At 35.9% G+C, this 22893-nt stretch overlaps 3 protein-coding genes across 6 annotated transcripts in view; all 3 read left to right on the top strand.

Moving 5' to 3' along the window:
* Window positions 1-437: 437 nt before the first annotated feature.
* Window positions 438-5062, top strand: tor3a (torsin family 3, member A). Of its 2 annotated transcripts, none has more exons than XM_077224342.1 (6): window positions 438-772; window positions 1066-1215; window positions 1530-1795; window positions 2293-2468; window positions 2995-3119; window positions 3400-5062. In XM_077224342.1, exons 2-6 carry the CDS (start codon window positions 1140-1142, stop codon window positions 3645-3647), a joined length of 891 nt encoding a protein of 296 aa, XP_077080457.1. In that variant the 5' UTR covers window positions 438-772; window positions 1066-1139; the 3' UTR covers window positions 3648-5062. The 2 variants fall into 2 exon arrangements, with proteins under 2 accessions (XP_077080457.1, XP_077080456.1); XM_077224341.1 differs by having other exon boundaries at window positions 1093-1215.
* Window positions 5063-5858: 796 nt separating this feature from the next.
* calr (calreticulin) lies at window positions 5859-11687 on the top strand. The gene is made up of 9 exons (XM_077222897.1): window positions 5859-6133; window positions 6517-6618; window positions 7937-8140; window positions 8273-8367; window positions 8456-8665; window positions 8894-9007; window positions 9821-9964; window positions 10079-10171; window positions 10280-11687. The coding sequence occupies exons 1-9, from the start codon at window positions 6016-6018 to the stop codon at window positions 10493-10495; spliced, it is 1296 nt and encodes a 431-aa protein (XP_077079012.1). The 5' UTR covers window positions 5859-6015; the 3' UTR covers window positions 10496-11687.
* Window positions 11688-12373: 686 nt separating this feature from the next.
* Window positions 12374-22893, top strand: part of eps15 (epidermal growth factor receptor pathway substrate 15) — a 37213-nt gene continuing 26693 nt past the window's right edge. For 2 of the 3 annotated variants that reach the window (XM_077222899.1, XM_077222900.1), the window contains exons 1-11: window positions 12541-12794; window positions 17066-17107; window positions 18577-18666; window positions 19025-19072; window positions 19157-19252; window positions 19450-19512; window positions 19665-19790; window positions 20101-20160; window positions 20667-20882; window positions 21021-21166; window positions 21316-21469. In XM_077222899.1, coding sequence (XP_077079014.1) covers window positions 12768-12794; window positions 17066-17107; window positions 18577-18666; window positions 19025-19072; window positions 19157-19252; window positions 19450-19512; window positions 19665-19790; window positions 20101-20160; window positions 20667-20882; window positions 21021-21166; window positions 21316-21469 — 1068 coding nt within the window. In that variant the 5' untranslated portion in view covers window positions 12541-12767. Of the gene's footprint in view, window positions 12795-17065; window positions 17108-18576; window positions 18667-19024; window positions 19073-19156; window positions 19253-19449; window positions 19513-19664; window positions 19791-20100; window positions 20161-20666; window positions 20883-21020; window positions 21167-21315; window positions 21470-22893 lie in introns of all 3 variants that reach the window. The other variant, XM_077222898.1, reaches the window with a different exon arrangement.

Genomic DNA, 22893 nt, shown 5'->3' on the forward strand with positions numbered 1-22893 from the left:
CGATCTGTCGGTTAACAAACTATCTAAATGTTGATTTTTTTGGCTTCATGTCTGGATTTGCCCATTTGAAATAAGGCAAAATAAAAATACCAAGGCATTTTTCACTTTATACCGAGCATTGACTCGTAGCTGGACCTCTGCATACATGGCAGAAATAGTAATCTTGGTATGCAGGACCGCATGAAATATCAAGTTAACCTAAACTGCGGCGATTGGTCCGGACTGCTCAGCGCTTAGAATTTGAAAGGTTACCACGTGACAAGGTCAACGTGCTACGAAGTTAACTAAAAATTACACTTATTTTTAATATTTTAATAGTCGTAATTTAGTTTAGTCATTGGAGTGATAAAGAAATGAAGGATGAAATACTTTTTTTCTTTCTTTTTTTTTACTGGGCCAAGCACCGCCCACTTTAACCCATTTCATTCTACCCTCTCATTCCACTATTACAATGAAGACACAGTGACGTCTCGTTTCAGTTCTCGTCTCATTTCTTGTGCGGCCTGCGGTCAATGAGACTCCAATGTATATATAAATGGACTCTACAGTTACATCTAATAGCTCAATGCTACAATCTTTGCAAGATCTATATTTCTGTCGGCACCGATGTTTTCAATCGTAATCTTGCTCTCACTCCTGGCTGTTTCAGCTGATGCCGATTTTTTTCAATTCGACAGCATTTCAAATGTTTCTACCTATTATTTCAATTACATCTATTGCAATTTATGGGAAGGGGACTGCCAACCACACCAGGATGATGCGACACAACAAGGTAAAGCTATAATATAGGTTCATATAAAGATATTCGATTTTATAAATTACAATGTTATATAAATTAGTGTATTTTGCTGCACATCATTTTCATAAATACATGTTTAAATTTCCTATCTGTACTTAACAGAATAGTGTATTCATTATATATATCATAGTGCATGAATTTATTAATAAATAATGAAATATATTTGTATGCATTATAATAAAAATGCATTTTATGTTGTATTCCTTTTAGAGTCTCGTTTTGAATAATGGCAGTATTTGTAATGACTGTAATGTAACCCACTACAGACTTGTGTAACACACTCTTCTTTTAAGTGCCTTCTGGCAACATTTGGTCAGGGTTTCCCCAGTACTACACTGGCATGCTGACTGCTTGGTACTGCAGCCTGGGTCAGTGCTGTGATTCAGGGGACTGTAGGATTACAAATAACATCACAGGTAGAGCAATCAATGTCGTGCATGCATTATTTTTTAGCAATATTACAATCGTATTACACACACACATATATATGTATATTGTTTTATAAATATTTTTTATGAAGAAGGGATCTGGTAACCACAAACCAAAATACACTGGTCAAAACTGAGAACCCTTAACATAAAATTTTTGAACAATGGATAGAACCTTTTGTGCATGGAAATTTTACTATATTGCTTTGATTTTGATATTGCTTTGATTTGCTCTATCTTGTTGAATACAAAGAAACATTTTTTCTTTTTTGCTTGACCTATGCATATGGATGTGTGTTCAGGATTGGAGAGAGATCTACGGGTGAATCTCCACGGGCAGCACCTGGCCCAGTCTGTGGTTCTGAAAGCCATTCAAGGATTCATCAAAAACCCCGAGTCCAACAAACCACTGACTCTGTCCTTTCACGGCTGGTCTGGGACAGGCAAGAACTTTGTGGCTCGGATAGTAGCTGACAACCTTTACCGGGATGGTATAAAGAGTGAATGTGTGCGTTTGTTCATTGCCCCATTCCACTTCCCTCACGCGAGATTGGTGGACGTGTACAAGGTGAGCAAAGTTTCAACGGTTAACATCCACATGGCTGCCCAGGTCATTTGGTCTGATTCAGTAGTCGTTTATTGATTTAATCCACTTATTACAAACAAAGTTTTAGTCTTTAGTTACATTATATTCTTAAACATTAGTATAATGTTTGCTGTTTTTACTATAATTAATCTGCTTGGATATATTTAGTTTGTAAAAAACTAGGTTCACGTAAGCAGGGGGCAGGGGTCCAATACAATCACCTAATTTGGGCTTCTGGGAAACGTTTATTGGACCGCTGCCATTAAAGCTGTGGTACGATTGTATGTTTATGCAATTCAACCTTGATACACTTGGATAGTTCAGTTAGAAAACCTGATTCAGCGAACAGAGAAATTACATTGTGTACATTACATAAATTGATTCTTTCCTGTCCAAATTTTGAAATATGCACGTACGTGTCTGGGAATCCTGAAATTCACAGTCAGTGTTTGTATTTGTGTTGGTGTGTTTGCGATTAGGGCCAACTGAGAGAAGCCATTCGAGACATGGTTCTGCGGTGCCCACAGACTCTCTTTATCTTTGATGAGGCAGAAAAGCTTCATCCAGGACTCATCGACGCCATAAAGCCCTACATGGACCACTATGATAATGTGGATGGGGTCAGCTATAGGAGAGCCATATTTCTGTTCCTCAGGTTGGTGTGTTGGCTTTATACAGCCATTAGTTGTCCATGGAACTCATTTATCTTGCAGTTCTTAAGCATGGTTATTCTAGGAATGTAGGCAACTGCCCCCATAAATAACAATCATACGTTTGCTTACACCTTTCAGAAACTGAAAAAATCAAATTTTCCAGGTTCTGCAAGGTGTATAGATGTATGATATACAGTAGTGGCCAATAGTAATGTCTGGAGGGGATAGTTGTTTTTGATAACATTAAAGGTTTGATTAAACCATCAAAATATGAGGAAAATATTTTAAATATGAGGGAAGAACAAAACACTAAACTTGGCAAAAAGGTGTTGATCTGACATTTATTTAGCAAAAAAGGCAAACAAACTACAGCTACAGGTTTAATTATACTATGCTGAAAATGCATACATTGACTATAACATAAATGTTTCTGTATGTTCATAATGAATTTGTATTACAGCCTGACCAAACATTATGTCCGCACAATTTGGTTTGTGTTATTAATGTGTCCTTAATGTCATGCTTTAGCAATATCGGTGGTGCTGCCATAAATGAGGTGGCACTGGATTTCTGGCACTCGGGACAGAATAGGGAAGATATCGGCATGGAAGACTTGGAACATCTTCTGCGGGCTGAAGCCATGGAGGCAGAAGGTAGCTGCACACAGTCAAACACATCATAACAGAACATATCAGGTTGCTTCATTTCTATATATGATTTTTTTTTCACTATTGTGTGAGATGGGGTCACCATTTTTGTATTTTTTATATTTTAATTAGCTGTGCTGTTGGAAACTTTACATGGACAAATGTCTCAGAGATGATGCATATTTAAATTCATCCCCTTTTACAGCTATATACATGCAGATCTATGTCTGAGATTTTCATTGTATATGTGTTTAATTTTCATTATAACTGCTTTTCACTTGTGCAGGGGGTTTTGCACAGAGCGAGCTGATGTCAGGGCATCTTATTGACTTCTTTGTACCATTCTTGCCGCTGGAGTACCGGCATGTGAAACTGTGTGCACATGATGCATATGCAGCTCGTGGCCTTCAGCCGGATGAGGGAACGCTGGATGAAGTGGCCAAAGCCATGGTGTATGTTCCTAAGGAGGAGAAACTCTTCTCTGCACAGGGCTGCAAATCCATTCCTCAAAGGATCAATTTCTTTCTACCATAACAGAGCGTTACACAAAATCACAGATTAAAGAAATAGAATATACTTGAATGAAGCAGAAATGACAGCTGATATCGGAAATGCAAATTATACAACACTGACAATGCAGGAAAAAAAACACAGTTTCAACTCTATATCTTACACTCTGAGAGAAAGGACAGGAACAAAGAGCTTGCTCATGACAAACCCTTCTGTAATGATATTTAAGAACTTTTTCTGTACATCTATCTTAGCTACTTCTCCCAGGCAAGCAACATTACATGTATTGATCTGAACTTTAGCAACTTAACCTCTTTGAAAAATATTTTATTTACAGTAATGCACTTACAATGGAAGGCTATTACTCAAACAGGCAGAACCACTATGTTTTTCAACATTTGGGAATTGCTCTTTTTTACTTCTGTAATATGTATTTCTGATCTAAGCAGTTTACTGAATAGGAAAAAAAGTAAAGTGGGAATTGATTGGATCTGCTGGGCTTTCCATGTAAGTATCATTTCCAAATGTATTTTAGTTTGTTTTCACAAACTAAAAGACTATTTTAAGTTATTTTCTGTGGTGATTGACTGTATGCCGTTAAGAAGCTAAATTTTTTATTTAATCTGGAATGTTTCTTTAAAGTTGCTGTTTAAGAACATTGTACATTTTTGGCATATTTCAGTAATCATTGTCTGCATTAATGATCACAATTTCAATACATGTCTTGAAATTAACAAAAAAAATATGTTTAATACATTTATTGCATACTTTTGTGTGTGTGTTGTGTATCTTAAGGTGTTTTTTTTTTTATTGGAACTCAATTAATTGTCACTTGTGTTTTTTGTTTTTGTTAATTGATGTTTCCATTTTTAACACATTCTGAATTATTTGAGTTGTTGGGGAAAAGATAAAGATCTGCCACTGAAATTTATGTAGGTAGAAAAAAGTTTGAGTGACAAGCTTGACAAACATGAGATTGAAGAAATCATTGCTTTACATTTGAGGCTTGATGTAATGCAGTATTTTCCCCCTCACAGGCCTGTATGTATTCTTTGTAGTTTGCCCATTTTTTTAATTAACTTATTCGCTGTACTCAAGACAGTTGTCATGCTATAGTAACATGCATCTTTGTCATTTCCCTTAGCACATTAGCTTTTTGATTTTACTTGTCAGCTCTGATAATGTTACTGAAAGAACTAGATTTTATGTCACCACCTAAAATTATAAACTTTTGTAAAGGTTTTGTCTACAAATAATATCAGGCAAGTGATATCAAAAAGGTGCCTATTATCTGTTATTTTTGTTTGAGCAAGCTTAAATTCTGCATTACCATTTCCCATTTATAACACCAGTGGAAAATTGTTAAATGCCCTTGTTACTGATATTCGAGGTGAAAAAAAAAGAACAAAATAAAAGTTACATGTGCCAAGCTCTCAAAACTTGACATTATTTATATATAGATTTTGCAAACAACTATATCACTTGCTTGCTTTAATAAAAAACTGAAAATAAAAATCCATAACATTTACAAATAATCTTGTTCCTCTTATGATCATATTTAAGCCTGAGGGTTTAATCTTTTTAATGAACGGGCTGAACCTGAGTCAGAAGCAGACTGTAAAAAGGTCAGAAGTAATTCTGAATCAACTATTTACGAATCGAACTGTACGATTCGTTCATGAATCGAGCTGAATCAATTTTCGAGTAAACAATTCATAGAACCAAGCACCGTCTCTTTAATAGCAGAAATAAAGCTACTGGAAATATTCAGTAATATCACAACTTGATTATACGACAGTTTCATCAACATATATACGACACAGACTTGGTTGTAATAAATAATATTTTATTAAAACGTGCAAAAACAGGGTATAACGCTTAACGTAAAACCGCGTATAACTGGTTTTCAAATCTACATAACAGTACCTGCAATCTATAAGTTACCTACATATGGCTTAGTTAGAAGATTTTATATCTTGTAAAATACAACTGCTTAAATTCAAGAACGTAAGAAAAAAACGTAAGCAAGCACTGAATCCGTTTTCTAAACTGGTTAATTGAACCGATTCGCTTAAACGAGTCTTTCCAATTCCCATTACGTTTCCCAGGAGTCTGCCAAACGCGTGGTCAGCTGGCATTGGCCAGAAAGGACGTTCCACGGCTTTCCGCAAATTATCTGATTGGCTGACCGGTGTGACGCTATCGTCTCTACCCGCCGTCCAATCAGAGCCAGCCATCTGTTCTCAGTCTAGAGGCGAGACTGTGCGAATGAAAGCAGCAGCGCACAGTCATTCTGCAGGCATGTTAAGATCCAAACAGAGCTCATAATAATACAAGCCTAATATTTATTTCTAAAACACATTTTCTTTATATTTTACTATTCCACCCCTAAATGGGGAATATATTTTACTGCAAAATGACAACGTTATCCCTACTGTTTATGGCCGTGTCCATCGCTTTGATAGCTGCAGAATCATCTATTTATTTCCGAGAGCAATTTGAAGACGGAGGTGAGTTTGAAAAAAATATTGTTTTTATGCTTTTTGTATATTATTTATGCTCTCTGTGGCTTTCGAGCAAGTGATGGATTCATAGACTTGAAATTCTATGTGGTGGAGTCACCATATGCTATCACAATGGCTTGGCAACAATGGTGGGTTGTATTCTCTAAATTATGACAACAACAACAACAATAATAATAGCAATAGTCATAAATTAAAATCTTAAAGTATTGGTTTAAATAGGTTATCTTATAACATAGTCAAGGCAGCAAGTGTGAATGACGGTCGTTTGAGCAAACGACCTTGATTTAATCAGATTTTACTCATAATTATGCATGTATACATGCTGGTAATGGTTTTAATTTCATATTCATGTCACATGCACATTTCAGACAACTGGAGGAGCCGATGGATGGAATCCAAGCATAAATCCGACTACGGCCAGTTTGTGCTCTCTGCAGGCAAATTTTATGGCGATGCCGAGAAAGATAAGGGTGAGTGATGCTTTATTTATTACAGGCATGAGGTAATTGACTGCTTTGCTTGAATGTGTGGTTTCCTCATTATTTTACGCACTGTATAATACGCGGGGGGAGGGGCTACGATATGTGACGTAATGCCCTTGCTCTACTGAGCTGCAGACAGGTCACACCATCTGATATTTACTGTTTCAAAACATTACAAAGCCACGTGTAGTAGGGCCAGTTGCCCTGCCACAGATTAAATCTAGTCCAATTTGTATGGCCAACTTCCTGATTTGCTGAAATTGGGGAATGTGTGGCTTGTCACAAGATTCATCATGCATTTAAAGACAACATGAAATCAAAACAAAAAGAGTTTTGTGGGTTTTAATCCATGTGTGTTCGCATTGGAGGCCATTCTAGTGTACTCCTAAACATTGACATAATTGACACTAAGCAGATATTTCACATTTAAAATGTCATGCAAAATATTGATGACTCATCTAGCACTACACAGTACTTGTCCTTCCCCTTAATACCACCTGCAGCCAAGAAGGTCTATAATACCTGAAAAAGCAGGAATACCTCAACACAGGAAAGAAAGTGTCCTCACCAGTAGGGCTTGTCAATAAAATCTCTAATGAAAATAATCGACAACGAATTAGATTATCGATTAATCACATCTGCGGACTGTGCATAGAGTGCAGTAGAATGAGTACAATAATTCTGACTAAAATATGCATTTTTCTTCTTGTTAGACAGTAAATTTTACATGTAGAATTTTAAACCTACAAGAAATTGTTTTTTATGACAGCAGTAACAGTAAAGAGAATATCGTAATGGAGTAAAAATGTAACATGTTCAGATGATTGAATGTGCCTCCTACCTTGAGTCATGCCAGTTAACATTTGACCATTTGTTTTTCTTTATTGTCATTTTTAATTTACTGATTTTGACTTCTACTTGCAACTGGTAAGGAGTCAATTTAAATTTTAGCCCATTTTTGCACAACATGTTTAATTGCACATAGCCTACATAGTACATGGATACATTCTCTATATTTGCAATTAAATTTGAATTGCACATTGTTTGGAGGACAGCATTGGACAGAATGTGGAATAACAAATCTGTAAATAATATATTAAAATTAGTTTATTTTAAAATATTTTATTTAATAATATTTTCTTAGATTTTTTTTATCCGATTAACTGAAGAAATAATTGACAGATTAATTATCAAAATAAACATTAGTTGCAGCCCTGTTTGTCAGATGATTTCAAGGGGGATTTTAATAACTGAAAAGTTTGAGTTATGGTTGCTGTTACTCAAGTATCATATTGTGAACTTTCAGGTCTTCAGACCAGTCAGGATGCTCATTTCTACGCGCTTTCATCCCGTTTTGCTGATTTCAACAACAAGGATCAGCCCCTCGTGATCCAGTTCACTGTAAAACATGAACAGAGCATTGACTGTGGTGGAGGCTACATCAAACTTTTCCCATCAGACCTCAAACAGGAAGATATGCATGGAGATTCCATCTATAATATCATGTTTGGTGAGTATTTCATTAATCACTTGTCTCTATTGATGAGCATCTTAAATCTGATGTGAAATCAGACCAGTCATCAAAACATTTTGTGCATTTGGACGCACCAGATGATTTAACCCACACGTTTATCTATTCTAGGTCCTGACATCTGTGGCCCTGGCACCAAGAAAGTACATGTAATCTTCAATTACAAAGGCAAAAATCATTTGATCAACAAAGACATCAGATGCAAGGTAATCCTATTGTTCATTTATTTTTTGTCCCATAATGCACCTTGTCAACACTCCTACTAGCTCATATACCATGTATTTTGTCATCCAGGATGATGAATACACTCACCTGTATACACTTATTGTCAATCCTGACAACACTTATGAAGTCAAGATTGATAATAAGAAGGTGGAGTCTGGATCTCTGGAAGAAGACTGGGACGTCCTGCCCCCCAAAAAGATCAAGGATCCCGAAGCGAAAAGGCCTGAGGACTGGGATGAGAGAGAGAAGATTGATGACCCTGATGACAAGAAACCTGAGGTAAGGACTTGGTTTTTGTCATGAAACCAAACAGATCTTGCTTGTTGCAAAGCAGATTAACTGCTTATATAAGCCACTGTTTGGGATAAATATAAACAGATCACCAAGTAAATCATCAAAACAAAACAACAGCTCAAAACAACAGCTGTTCTGATATAAAGTATTAAGTTATATGTTCCTTGCTAATATGTTCCAGCTTTGTGAAACTTTGCCTGTGTCTTTCTGTAGGACTGGGACAAAGCCGAGAACATCCCTGATCCTGATGCCAAGAAGCCTGATGACTGGGATGATGAGATGGATGGGGAGTGGGAGCCGCCCATGGTCACCAATCCTGAATACAAGGTTCTGATGTTTCTTTAATCATGCCTCCCTTAAAATACTTAGTCACCAGGTAACGGAAGTAGCGACAGATCTTTTCTTCCATATTGTGATGTACTGTATATTCGAGTGAAATTGTTAATCGAAAAAAGAAAAAAATGTAGGACTCAGTCTTGTTTTTATTGCTTGGATGTTGGCTTGTTTCCGCCGTTTTTTTTTTACTTTTTATCTTACAATTCTGACTTTTTTCCTCACAATGGCTAATATATATCTTGCACCTCTACCTTTATAACTCGTAATTACTAGTTAATACCTCAAAATTTGGACTTTATAACTTGCAATCGCAAGTTCATATCTCGCAATTCTGACTTTTTCTGAGAATCTCGACTTGGGAATTGCGAATTATCCACACAATTTGGATTTTTTTTCCCCCTTGCAATTTTGAGTTTTATATCTCACAATTCTGACTTTAAAACTCACTGCTGTGAATTTCTAAAAATGTCAGAATTTTTTGTGAGATATAAACTGAATTTTGAGATTCACAATGGTCACAATTACTATTTATTTATTTACTTATTTATTTTAATTTGAGATAGAAACAAGCCTCCATAGATCTGAATGTGAAAGATCTTTTTTTTAAATGAAATGCGTACATGGATAATTAATTCAGAATAAGATCAATAGCATTTAGAAAATAGGGTGAATTTCCGCTTTAACCTGACTTAAATATTGAACAAAGATGCAGATAATACATGAAAAAAAACATGGCTTCGTCACAGTGAATACTTGGTCTGTTTTCTGTTTTATTTTCGAAATTGAGTTTTTAATCTTTTCCAGGGTGAGTGGAAACCCAACCAGATTGACAATCCTGCTTACAAGGGGAAATGGGTGCACCCTGAGATTGATAACCCGGAGTACACTGCTGACACCGAAATCTATAAATATGATAGCATTGGAGTGATCGGACTGGACTTGTGGCAGGTACATTAGCAGTATTCTTACTTTGAGTCCCAAAGACAAATACAGTTTTCAGATATTTAACAACTGTCTATTGATGTACTTTAAACCAACTTTCCTTGTATTTTATTTTATTAGGTGAAGTCTGGCACAATTTTTGACAACTTTCTCATTACAAATGACCCCAAACTGGCAGAAGAGATTGGCGATGAGACTTGGGGTGCCACAAAGGTACGCTGCTTCAATTATTATTGCTCCCTATTAAATTATTTTCCTTTTAATTGTCGTTTTTGATTCTAATTTCTCATGTTTATGGTTTGTTGTTTTTGTTCCTCTCAGGATGCTGAGAAGAAAATGAAAGAAAGTCAAGAAGAGGAAGACAGAAAGAAGCGTGAGGAAGAGGAAAATACAAGAAAGGAGGAGGTGAAAGATGAAGGGGAAGATGAAGATAAGGAAGAGGAGGAGGAGGAGGAGGAGGAAGATGAAGAGGAGGAGGAAGAAGAGGAGGAGGAGGAGGAAGAGGAAACAGACTCTAAACTCAAAGACGAGTTGTAGATTTCAACAGGAACTTGTGAAGAAATGTCCCATGACTAATGGGATACAATACAGAGAACTGGACTAATGCTGGACATTCCTTTTTGTTATGTGTTGGATGAATCTGGCAAGATTGTTTTGTCCCTTTCCACTACTACAAACCTATTTATAGATTCACTTTTTTCATAATTTTCATTTGCATGATGTCAAGCAAAGTCCCAAGCGTTTTCAGTCAGGGAGAGTTGAAGGGAACCAATATGAAAATCTTTGTCTGTAGTGTGAGATATGATCCATAGAAATTCAATGCTCATGTTTACATATGTCAAATATCCTAAGAAATTCTGTAACATGAAACTTGAATCATAAGAGTCATCAACTGGTAGCTACAATTCTCAGAAACTAGTATGATTACCTCAAAGAACATTTACTATATTTCATTGATAATGTGCAGCAATTTTTAGGTACCGTTAGGTACCATTATTTTGTTCTCATTTCACTTCTGTTAAAGAATACGGCAAGTTGTTTCTCATCTACAGCATTTTGGCTTGACACTTTTTTACGTGTGTGTGTGTTTTGGGTTTGAGAAAGAGTCCTCATTTTATTGCATGTTTCATCTTAACCCAAACCTCAAATTCATAACCACGTACTTGCTCTTAATATTAATCTATTAGTGATCAGGTTCTTGGTTGAATACTTTCTGAACACACAATGGATCTCACAAAGCTGATATGGTTTTGATCTGGCCCCGGTCAGCAAGCAAACTTTAATACTGAATTAAGAATTTGAATGTTTGGCCGAAAGTATGGCGATAGCGAATCAAGATTAACAATGGTTTCTCTCAGTTGCTGTAAATTGTTTGCTTTTGTTCAATTGAGTTGCTGAATGATTTATTCAGTAAATGTGGTAATAAGGGCCTGGCTGAACCTGTGGAGTAAGGAAAATAAAAAAAATGTGTGTAAGATTTCAAGGGTGATGCAAGGTAAGTCTTCTATTATTCTAGTAACACTTCTCCAACAGATTTCACAGCCATTTTGAATATTGCACTGCTGTACTGCTTCAATCATACTTCTCCCAGCAAAATGGATTGTGACCTTTTTTTTAAAGATATATTTTGTACTTTTTGTGTTTGAAGGATGTACCTTGACATATTGAGAAGTAAAGCTCTGGTATGACAGTTGTTGTCCAATAATAAAACTACAAAAAGAGTAACATACTCAAGTGTCTTGACTAGTTTTTAAGAACATTAAATAGATTACATTTCTTCAGTACTATTTTCACTAAAGTGGCAAAACTCCATTTCAGGGGTTTCCAATGTTTTTTGGAAACTGAATTAAAAAAATATATATTTCACTTATTAGTAAAATAATGAAGTGTATTACATTTCACATACATGTTCATTTTTAGAATATCGGTTGGAGGTTTATAAGTAAAATAAAAGTACTTCTATGTTTTGTATATACATTCATGCTTCATGAATATTGAATCTGTTGTGTGATTCGTCAAGTATGGAGGATTATGAGTGACACTTAAAAGTAAAATGGATGTTATCAATTTAATAATTCAAACATTAAAATGTAAATAAAACACTTTTAAATTCACAAATTAGCAGACAAATTTAAAGCTATTTAATGTATGTTTTAAAATGTAGTTAAATAAAAATGGAAAAAGACATGGACATATTAAAAACTGTTTATTTAATTCATGTTTTAAAATTCACCAGCACAAGTCTCTACAAGTTAACCACAGACTTTATTTTACTCACAAATTGTGAGTAAGATAAAACTCCATTATGAAAATCTTGAGGTTGAGATCTTTTAGCACTAGAAAACTGAACAGCTCGTATTCGTTTATTTCGCCTCCTCTTCCAATGATAAATACCGCACCAGGTTTTGGTGCTCTGATCCACCGAGAACTCCAGTCCAGTGTCTGGTGGTTTTGCAGTGCAGAGCCGCCATGGGTGGAGCGTGTAGTCCAGCTCCCCCTATCTGGGTGTAATTGCGTAATAGGTGTAGCTAGAAGGTCCAACCACACCCTAACCATAAATCTATCCCTCCCCCATTACACCCACAGAGGTGGAGCTGGACATCATTTGGCTGTACAGTGAGCACCAGTGACAAGAGAACCCGGAGGAGCCATCAGCCGTGACCCACCGCCTGCAGATCCACCGAAGAGTCCAGCGCCGGGTTTTAATTAGTCTCAATCCACAGAGAAATCCAGCACCACGTTTTGTAGCATCCCTATATTGCCCATTGCCTATCGAAACGCAGGATGAACTAGTGGGAACTGAAACACTATGGCTGCCAGTCTCTCCCTGACTCAGGTAACCTCCCTTTCTACACAAATATAACTCTCCAAATCACTTTCCAGCTCGTTTCACGCGCCTTTCAGGTCCGTCGAGCTTGATATTTGCGCTTTAGGGCGAAAAACGATCACACCCTGTTGTCTGGTCGCAGCTATTTAAAGTTATTTTAAGCCATTTGCTTTGGGAGAGAAAAAGTTTCAGTGTGATCTTTTAGGGACTTGCGTAAGGGCGTAGCTAGCTTAGTGTGTCAGTGTTGAACTAGGGTGGATAAAACTTTATTTATTTTTCCAGCTTTTGCATGTCTTAAGATGATCTAAAGTGACTGTAATTCTTTAAAGAACAGCTTGTATTTTTACACTTCTCGGCTATGAATGTGTGAAAGTGCTTGAAAAATGTGTCTTTGCCTATATATAAAAAATAGAGAAGCTGCAGTGATGATTACATCTTCGATTTATGACACTAACTTTTAAATTACAATATTAAGGGCATCTTTCGCTGATATCTGACATCGGTATTTTTGGATTAAATGTGTGTTTCAGTACACTAAACCATGTAGGCTATTTCTAGTGGCATCGCAAAGCAGCAGGAAGTTTTGCTACACTGCTAGCTCACTTTTACTCTCTTCGTCCATTAATATACAGGAACTAGCCGTTATCTTATGCAAATATGGTGTGTACTACCCTATTTCAGTAATAGTGTGTACTTTTCCCTTGTATGTATTTATTTATTCTACCCATTACAACTTTTTTCCCTCTTGGCTACAGTCTGGAAACTAATTAGCCAGCTAGCTAAAGCATATTTGACACTCGCTAGCTGGCTACACAGACTATTAGCCTTCAAAAAGTTATGCTATAGTCGATTAAAATCAGCCTTAATAGGACTCTTAAATAGTCAGAAATCTCAATCCAGTTAAGTGTGAACTTATTTCTGATGTGGTCTTAGCATCCTATTAGCAAATATTAATAAAATAATTTCAGTGACACTAATGCAGATGTTCATGAAAAGAAAAGGGGGATCTGACAGCATATGTATTACATGCATTGACTCACTTAACAGTTTTAATAGTCCAGAGGGATTCATGCATTGATTAGATTGATGGTCTGAAATGTTCCTCACTTTGCATGTTGTCTTTTTTATTGCTTTATGAATAACACTGTTCTCGAAATGGCAAGGGTGGTTGAATAGTTGACCACATTCAGCTGATAGTATGCTCTGTTTTAGAAGTAAGGCACACATGCATGAAATATGCATTGCGGTATTATTTCTTTAGACAGAGGAAAAGACACATCTGACATATTGACATACGTCTGTTTATTTACGATAAGTATATATATATATATATATATATATATCATTATATAGTTATTTTGTGTTTTTTTGCTCATTTCTGTTATTATAAATAAGAAAAAAGAAGCAAGTTACAAACAATAGGACAAATACTATAGAACGGAAATATGAATTAGAACAAATTAAGTTATTCAGATACAACAGGTTTATTTACCATGTAGTTAGAATTAGTACAGAAATGTAATAATCAAATGTAAAAAAAAATATTGCATAGTCTTCATTGTATGAATTAAATATAAATGTATTCTTATTAAGCTAAAAAAAAAAAAAAATTCAGTCAAGAGCAGCAAGTTATTTTCTCTTTTGTTTGATTAACATTGAAGGCATAGTTCACTTTCAAATGAAAATTAGCCCTTGATTTACTCACACTCAAGCCATCCTAGTTGTATGTGACTTTCTTTAGACGAATATAATCGGAGTTATTTAAAAAAATATCCTGGCTCTTCCAAGTTTTATAATGGCAGTGGATTGCAACCAACAGATTGAAGCTCAAAAATCATTTAATCCATCCATTGTAAACGAACTCTAAATGGCTCCAGGGAGTTAATAAAGGCCTTTTGAAGCAAAACGATGAGTTTGTGTAAGTAAAATATTAATATTTAGAACTTTATGAAGTAAAATAACTAGCCTCCAGCCAAACGAACATATGGATTCTGCTTAAGTGTAAAGCGCAACTTATGTGAGTAATGAGACGTACTGTTGATATTTACGCTACATCATGACGCACTACGCTACTTATGATGTCATAAATTTCGTAAGTTGTGGATTAGGGGCAAGTAGACTGCGTTTGGCCGGAAGCTAAAATTTTACTTTGTAACGTCACGTGTTAAATATGAATATTTTTCTTACATAATCTCATCGTTTTGCTTTAGAAGCCCTTTATTAATCCACCAGAGCCGTTTGGAGTTTGTTTACGATGGATGGATGCACGTTGTTGAACTTGGAAGAGCCAGGATATTTTTTAATATAACTCTGATTGTATTCGTCTGAAAGAAGAAAGTCATATACACTTAGGATGGCTCGAGGGTGAGTAAATCATGGGCTAATTTTAATGTGAACTAATCCTTTAATGACCAAATGCACGGAATGGATCCATTATATTGATACACATCCGGTTTACACCCAACAGTTTACTTTCATTTGAGACCGAACTGATTACATGAATACTCCACATGATGGCCATTTTGACATGTTGCGCTTGAATGGTCGATTACACCTGCAATTAAGACGTGAAAGAGAATGGATTCGCGAACAGCTTCTTAGAGAGGCAGCTATATATTGATATACCACAATATACGATATAGCAAAATCTCTAAAGATCTATACCGTGGTAATGATATCATACCGTCCAGCTTTCTATGAAGCCAAGGGCCTAGGTTTAGCTGGGGACATACTGAAGGAGGCAGGAGAAAAGCATGATGTTATAATTTTTTTTAAGAATCCAGTGAGTCATAGAACTTTGATCATATTGTTGTCAAAATAACACCAAAATGTTGTTTTTAAGAAAATGTAATTTTGTATATCGTTCTCTGCCTAACGTAATATGACAGCTGATGTGATCTGGTGTCTGATATCTGAGACTATTTCACTCTGATTTTTGCAGTAAAGAAGGTATTATCCATCTCTCTAGTCTATGTCTGGTATGCACACATAATTAGTGTAAATAAAATGCCAATCTTATTTTTTTTACAATTACATCAAATTGTATAAAAATAATCATAAAAATAATAATTTTACATTTGCAGTATTAATTTGACAAATTTATTTCTGCAACTGTAGGCTAATTTGTGTAAATCTATGTGTGCAGCATTAAACAGTCTGTAAATGCACTTTCTGTGGTATTTTTATGTAGCTTCTCTGCCGAGTTTGCAGCGTAAAGACAGCCTGAGAAAAGGATTCCAAGATAGTTTTGTAGATTTAGTAGATGATATGTTTTCATTGTATGTTTAACTATGGTTTACTAAGACTTCACTCTGTAGGAGTGTGGTAATTGTAAGAAGAACATGCCAGAATAAGTCTCAGGAAATGAGTTGGAATCGCAACAGCCTGAAAGGCCAAAATGGTTTGAGTTTTTTTTAAGAAGCGTTACAAAAACTCCTACTCCTTTCTCAGCGGGACAAGGAAATGTTTGGTGGCACTTTGCTGAATATTGTGTGTGTGCCAGCATCGCATTAGCATGCACCAGTGACCACCTGATGGGAGACAGACAGAGCTGTTGAACTACAACCAAAAAGCAGTTGGGATCTGGCAGAACTTAACCTAACATGACCAGAAAAGCAAGTTGATGCTTATGCATCATGATGATGCAGCTGTCAAATAAGTAAGATCATATGACCCTCTAATAGCATTTCACCGAGGGGTTGACGTTTACTAAAAACACAATTTAAACAATCATAATTTGGACTATATAATGCGTCTCATTTCACTTGATCCGTCCATATGGTATAAATTAGCCTTTTGGCCGTGACTAAACCTAATGTCGATGGTTTGGCTTGCGGTCAACTCCACAAATGTGTGTTACTCTGCACAAATGTGTGTTACTCTGCTCGACTATTGTGAATCCCAACTCAACAAAAGCTCAGTGTTATGTTGTGAATGGTAGGAGACTTAAGAAAGCCACCGTTAATGTGTGCATTGGTGTTTAATCAACATCTTTATATACGGCTAAGGTGTGTGAGGATTACTGAAGTCATTGTGAGATCGTTTGCTTTCACATTGCCATTCAATAAATGTTCATCTGGTGTCCAGATGGTTTTAACATTTTCTTTTTCAGAGGTCTGAATGCATCAATGCTGCCAAGAAAGACAACAGTTTAGAAGAATGTGCTCTTTAATGGGCTTATTTATGTATTGATTAAAGGTTTTATCAGTTTAGCCTGTTTAAGAGAGATTAAACAATGTATTTGGAATGACTTTAACTAGATTTTGTTTATTTTGTTGCAGCTTTCAAGTGGGAATCCTGTCTATGAGAAATACTATCGACAGGTATGCGTTTAATCAGCTTTTTCTGTTATGTCTCACTTTGGCAAATATAGAGCACTTGGTGAAAGAAAAGAAATAAAAACCTCACTGCATTGTCAGTTTGAGCTAAAAGCACTCTGAGGCTTCTGCCTCCCGTAAGTGTCGTTCTCTCAGTAAAAGGATCCCGCTATGAATTAGTGATGAATTTTTTGCAAACTGAACAGGACCGGGTGAGTGAAGCAGCCTGTTTGAACTAGCATATGGTTTAAACATCTTGCTGCTGGTTTCCTATTTGAGTGAATATCTTCAGTTCTATTTTTTGGATTGTGTTTGAATGATTCGGCCATCAGTTCTAAAATATTTATTGAAAAATGTGACCCTGGATGACAAAACCAGTCACATGGGTAATTTTCTTGAAATTGAGATTTATACATCTCACGAAAGCTGAATAAATAAGCTTTCCATTGATGTGTGGTTTGTTAGGATAGAACAATATTTGGCTGAGATACAACTATTTGAAAATTTGGAATCTGAGGATGCAAAAAAATCTAAACATTGAGAAAATCCCCTTTAAAGATGTCCATTTATGTTCGCGATTGTGCTGCATTCACTCACTAAAATATATGTTTTATATATTTACGGTAGGAAATTTACAAAATATCTTCATGGAACATGATCTTTACTTAATATCCTAATGATTTTTGGCATTAAAGAAAAATTGATAATTTTGACCCATACCATGTATTGTTGGCTATTCCCACAAATATACCTGTGCTACTTTAGACTGGTTTTGTGATCCAGGGTCACAAATACACTACCGGTCAATTATTGAGTCAGTAAGAATTTTTCATTTCTTTAAAGAAATTAATACTTTTATTCAGCAAGAATGCATTAATTTGATCAAAACAAGTAACAGTACAGACATTAGGCCTATATTATTACAGAAGATTTCTATTTCAAATAAATGCTGTTATTTTGAACTTTCTGTTCCTCAAAGAATCCTGAAAAAAATGAATCATGGTTTCGACCAAAATATTAAGCAGCAGAACTGTTTTCCACATAGATAATAATAAGAAATGTTTCTTGAGCAGCAAATTCTCTGAAGGATCATGTGACACTAAAGACTGGACCAATGATGCTCAACTGAAAATCCAGCTTTGCTATCACAAGATTAAGATGCATTCTAAAATACAGTAGTCAACATTTGAAGTGGATCAAAACCATTCAAAGTTATACATGAATTTTGAACAATACCCGTTCTTGTCTTAGGACAACTTTGATTAACTTTTTTGATTTACTTAAAATGTTGACTACTGTATATAAGAATAGAAACCAGTTATGCTTAATTGTAATAATATTTCACAATATTACTATTACACTGTATTTTTTATCAAATAAATGCAGCCTTTGTAAGCAAAAGATCCTTTCAAAAACATTAACAATCCTTACAGAGCCCAAACTTTAAATATTTTTAATGCTTTTTTCCACCATAGGTAGATCCATCTGGCAGTGGGTGCGTAGGAGCTAATGATGCAGCTTTATTCTTAAAGAGATCTGGCCTTGCAGACCTGGTCCTTGGCAAGGTAACGTCAATAAGCAATAGCATGCGTCCAATATAGCAGTGTGGGAAATGAATTGATTGATGAGTGCTGGAAACATCAAGATGACTAAAATAGAAAAAGATAGATGGTGTAATTTACTTACCTTCTTAATATCACTATATTGATTTCTCCAATTTGTCGTGTTACTACTTTTTGCATTACATTAATTTGCAAAAACATTTTTAGAAATACTTTCTACTGAAACTTTCTTCCTGAAACTACTTGAACATTTACAACTTACAACTATAGAACAGGTTGTTATGCACATGCAATATTGTGTCATGCAGTATTTTACGTAAAGCACTAAATGACTGATTTGACTTGCTAATTTGTTCACCAGATATGGGACTTAGCAGATTCCGAACGCAAAGGCTCGCTAAACAAGCAGGTATATTCAAACAATATTGCTCGTTATTAGAAAAATTGTTTGAGCTATACATTTTCAACTGTATTTGTTTTTGTTGCTTCTCAGCAATTTTTTGTAGCCCTCCGTTTGGTGGCGTGTGCTCAGAATGGACTTGAAGTGTCTCTTAAGAGCCTAAATACTGCTGTCCCTCCCCCAAAGTTTGTAAGTTAGATCTTAACTTCCTCTTCTTCTTTACCAGACCAGGAAAACATCACATGTCCTTCAATAGCCAAGGAGAACTGGGAATACAATTACAAATGACTTAAAAGCTGCTGAGTTGGTGATTTTTATTTGCTTGCGTGGTGGAAACGCTCTATGTCTCTCGTGAGTTAATGACTGTTCTTCTGTTGTCTGTCTAGCATGACACTAACAGTCCTCTTCAGTTTGGCCCTGTGCCCACAGACTGCCCATGGATGGTCAAGGTCAGATATCGCCAACAGATGTTTGGTTATTTCTAATAAAGTTGCTCGATAAATGTTGTATTTAGAATTAGTCATAAATTAGATTAAGCTTTTAGTTCATTGCCTTAATTGCTCATTTATGAATGTGTTTGTCTGTTGTGCGTGTCATATAGGCTGATGAGAAGCTGAAATTCGATGCCATCTTCGAGAGCCTCTCTCCAGCGGGCGGCATGCTCACGGGCGATAAGGTCAAACCAGTGCTCCTTAATTCTAAACTCCCTGTGGACGTCCTTGGCAGGGTAAGACAAGCGCAGTGGCAAGCAGGTTTATAATGATAGTGCAATGCAGGGTTTGAATATGCAACTTTTACCTACCGGTAGTCTTTTATATAAAGGTGCATTTTTAGGCCTAACCACCAGGATGCACTCTTGAGCCATAGCTTGAAAGCATTGGGTTTTTTTAAAAGGCAAAAACCTGAAGTTTAGCTAAATTGTCTTTCCCACTTCAAAATGTATTAAAATGAAATTACAGGTAAATAACTGCACATCAGTAATAATGATTTAATGGACATAAACGATCTGACATCTCCTATTGGAATTAATGTTTTAGGTTTGGGAGCTCAGTGACATTGACAGAGATGGCATGCTGGACAAAGATGAGTTTGCTGTGGTGAGTTCTGTGGGTAATAAACCACAAATGGGTTATTAGTATCTTGGACTTCACCCTGCTTTTTACATAGATCAGGCTTTCATAAAGATGACATGAACATCTTTTTTCCTGTTTGAGAAAAGCTGCCCTTTACACTACTCTGATTTTATACTTTAAGAGTAATCTTAAAGGAATAGTTCACTTCAAAATTCTGTCATCATTTACTCACCCTCAAGTTGTTTCAAACTGTGTAAATTTTTCTTCTGCTGAACACAAAAGAAGATATTTTGAAGAATATTGTTAACCAAACAGTTGATGATTGACTTCAATAGTATTTTTTTCTACTATGGAAGTCAATGGGGCCCATCAACTGTTCAGCAGAAGAAAGAAATTCATACAGGTTTGAAACAACTTAAGTAAATGACACAATTTTCATTTTGAAGTGAACTATTCCTACCCTAACTGAACTAACCCTAACTGAAGAAGTTTGTCCAGTGTTAATAGTTAATATATTTTGTGTGTTTTAGGCCATGTATTTGGTATACAGAGCTCTGGAATCTGAGCCGGTTCCCATGTCTCTGCCTGCCGCTCTGATTCCACCATCAAAACGGAAACAAATAGCCACGCCTCCTGTGATCCCTCCTGTGATCACGCCCCTCCTACCATCTCCAGCACAGCATAAAGAGAGAGGCTCTGCCCACTCTGGATCTAAAACACTGCCAGCAGTACCTACAGCGCCACAGGTCACATTAATTTCACATCAGTTTTAACAGCTTATTGATAATTTAGTTAATGATAATTCTGGTACTTGCTGCAAATGTAGTTTGAAAATGTCCCAGAGTCTCGTTAACAAACATCTTTGTATAAATGTGTGTGTGCAGTGGGTGGTATCTCCAGCAGATAAAGCCAAATACGATGACTTATTCATCAAGACAGATAGTGACATGGATGGCTTGGTATCTGGTGCTGAGGTCCGAGATATATTTCTGAAGACGGGTTTGCCGTCTGCTACTTTAGCCCGCATTTGGTGAGATTCTGCTGCTTGGATTTAAAGTTTATTAATTTAATTTTCCATAAATGCTCATGCAGAAATAATTAGACCTAATCCATATCTTGCAAACATTAAAACTGTATGGATTTGTATTGTAATGTTACTTTTGCTTGCCTTTTCTATAGGGAGCTTTGCGATATAGGTGACGTCGGGAAGCTGACCCGGGATCAGTTTGCATTAGCTCTATATCTAATCAATCAGAAGCTCTCAAAGGGAATAGACCCACCCCAGACACTCTCTCCAGAAATGATTCCTCCTTGTGATAGACTGGCACGACAGGTACAGTGCTCATTAAATCATATGTGGAGATTTTGTTGTTGTTGTTGTTTTGAATGTGAAAAAAATAGTAGAAGATTCTAAGATTTTTTTTTTGGTTTTCTAACCAATCCTTGAATTAATTTAGATGTTATCTTTTTTAATCTAGCTTGCTGCTTTCTGTCTTTATTTTGTACGTTTTTTTTCTCATAAACTACAGTTCATAAGTTTGGGGTCAGTAAGATTTTTAAAATATTTAAAGGGGTCATCGGATGGCCATTTTCCACAAGTTGGTATGATTCTTCATGTAAAGTTTGTAACATACTTTGGTTAAAATTCCTCAATGGTTGTGTAAAACCTTGTGTTTTACCTCCTCAAAAACAGCTCTGTTCACAGCGACCAGTTTCGGTGCATGTCTCTTTAAATGATAATGAGCAACTGCTCACCTGACACTCAGTGGCCGTGGGCGGAGCATGAGCAATATGACATCATATTGCTCAGAAAATCCAAACGGCTTGATTATTGAGTGTTTAAACTTTTTGAGGATTAAAAAAAAGTGCGACTCAGAGTAATTGTCCTAAAAACAATCAGAAAGCAGCGACGATGTTTGTTTTTATTACACTTCACCAAACCCACGCTACAAAATAACCAAATAAGAATCCTGTGGGACCCAGTAAACCTTGAGATTATTACTTGTGACATTACAACAAAATATATGGATATGAGAACATGTGTATAAAACTAAACTAAACCACAATCTCTTAAATATTTTCTAATTTCATTAAATATTTGTTAAATTTCAAGATTTTTTTTAAACCTTTATTTACAAACGATTTATTTACAAAACGAGCCTACAATAGCAAAAATAAGCCTTTTTAATGGAAAAAATGCTTATTTCTGCTATTGTTGGCTCGTTTTGTAAATATAAGCAATTAATTTAGACAAGCGCAAACAGTGCCTTTTACAATGCCAGTACAGACGTACCTACTCTGCCAGAATTACCTCAGGAAGTCGTACATCTTTTGAAGCGGAGCTGTGCGCAAAGTAACAAAAAAATGCTGTGCACACCGCCATGGAAAATGGGTTCTGGCGCACGACCGCCCACCACACCGCAGTGAAGTAATTTTTGTCGTGTGCACCTTCGCACTCACGTGGAGGCAGCAAATATAAAGCGGGCTTTGTGCTAAAGAAACATTTCTTATTATCAGTGTTCAAAACAGTTGTGCTGCTAATATTTTTTATTGGAAATTGTAACACTTTTTTTTTCCAGAATTCTTTGATGAAAGAAAGTCGAAAAGAACATCACTTTATTTGAAATAGAAATCTTTTGGAACATTACTGTCACTTTTTTAATGCATTCTTACTTAAGAAGAGTATTAATTTCTTAAAAACAAAACACAAAAAAAACGTACTGACCCAAAACTTTTCAACGGTAGTAGTGTATATTA

This window comes from Siphateles boraxobius, unplaced genomic scaffold, assembly GCF_051911475.1.
Source record: "Siphateles boraxobius isolate OS27281-9 unplaced genomic scaffold, OSU_SipBor_1 9, whole genome shotgun sequence".
Taxonomy (NCBI): domain Eukaryota; kingdom Metazoa; phylum Chordata; class Actinopteri; order Cypriniformes; family Leuciscidae; genus Siphateles; species Siphateles boraxobius.

Bases quoted from the DNA above. Each gene is read 5' to 3' on its own strand.
- tor3a (XM_077224341.1), top strand. From the start codon at position 607: ATGTTTTCAATCGTAATCTTGCTCTCACTCCTGGCTGTTTCAGCTGAT. The intron at 1,216-1,529 runs GTAGAGCAATCA...ATGTGTGTTCAG, and splicing joins GATTACAAATAACATCACAG to GATTGGAGAGAGATCTACGG. The intron at 2,469-2,994 runs GTTGGTGTGTTG...GTCATGCTTTAG, and splicing joins GCCATATTTCTGTTCCTCAG to CAATATCGGTGGTGCTGCCA.
- calr (XM_077222897.1), top strand. From the start codon at position 6,016: ATGGGGAATATATTTTACTGCAAAATGACAACGTTATCCCTACTGTTT. The intron at 9,965-10,078 runs GTACATTAGCAG...TTATTTTATTAG, and splicing joins TCGGACTGGACTTGTGGCAG to GTGAAGTCTGGCACAATTTT. The intron at 10,172-10,279 runs GTACGCTGCTTC...TGTTCCTCTCAG, and splicing joins AGACTTGGGGTGCCACAAAG to GATGCTGAGAAGAAAATGAA.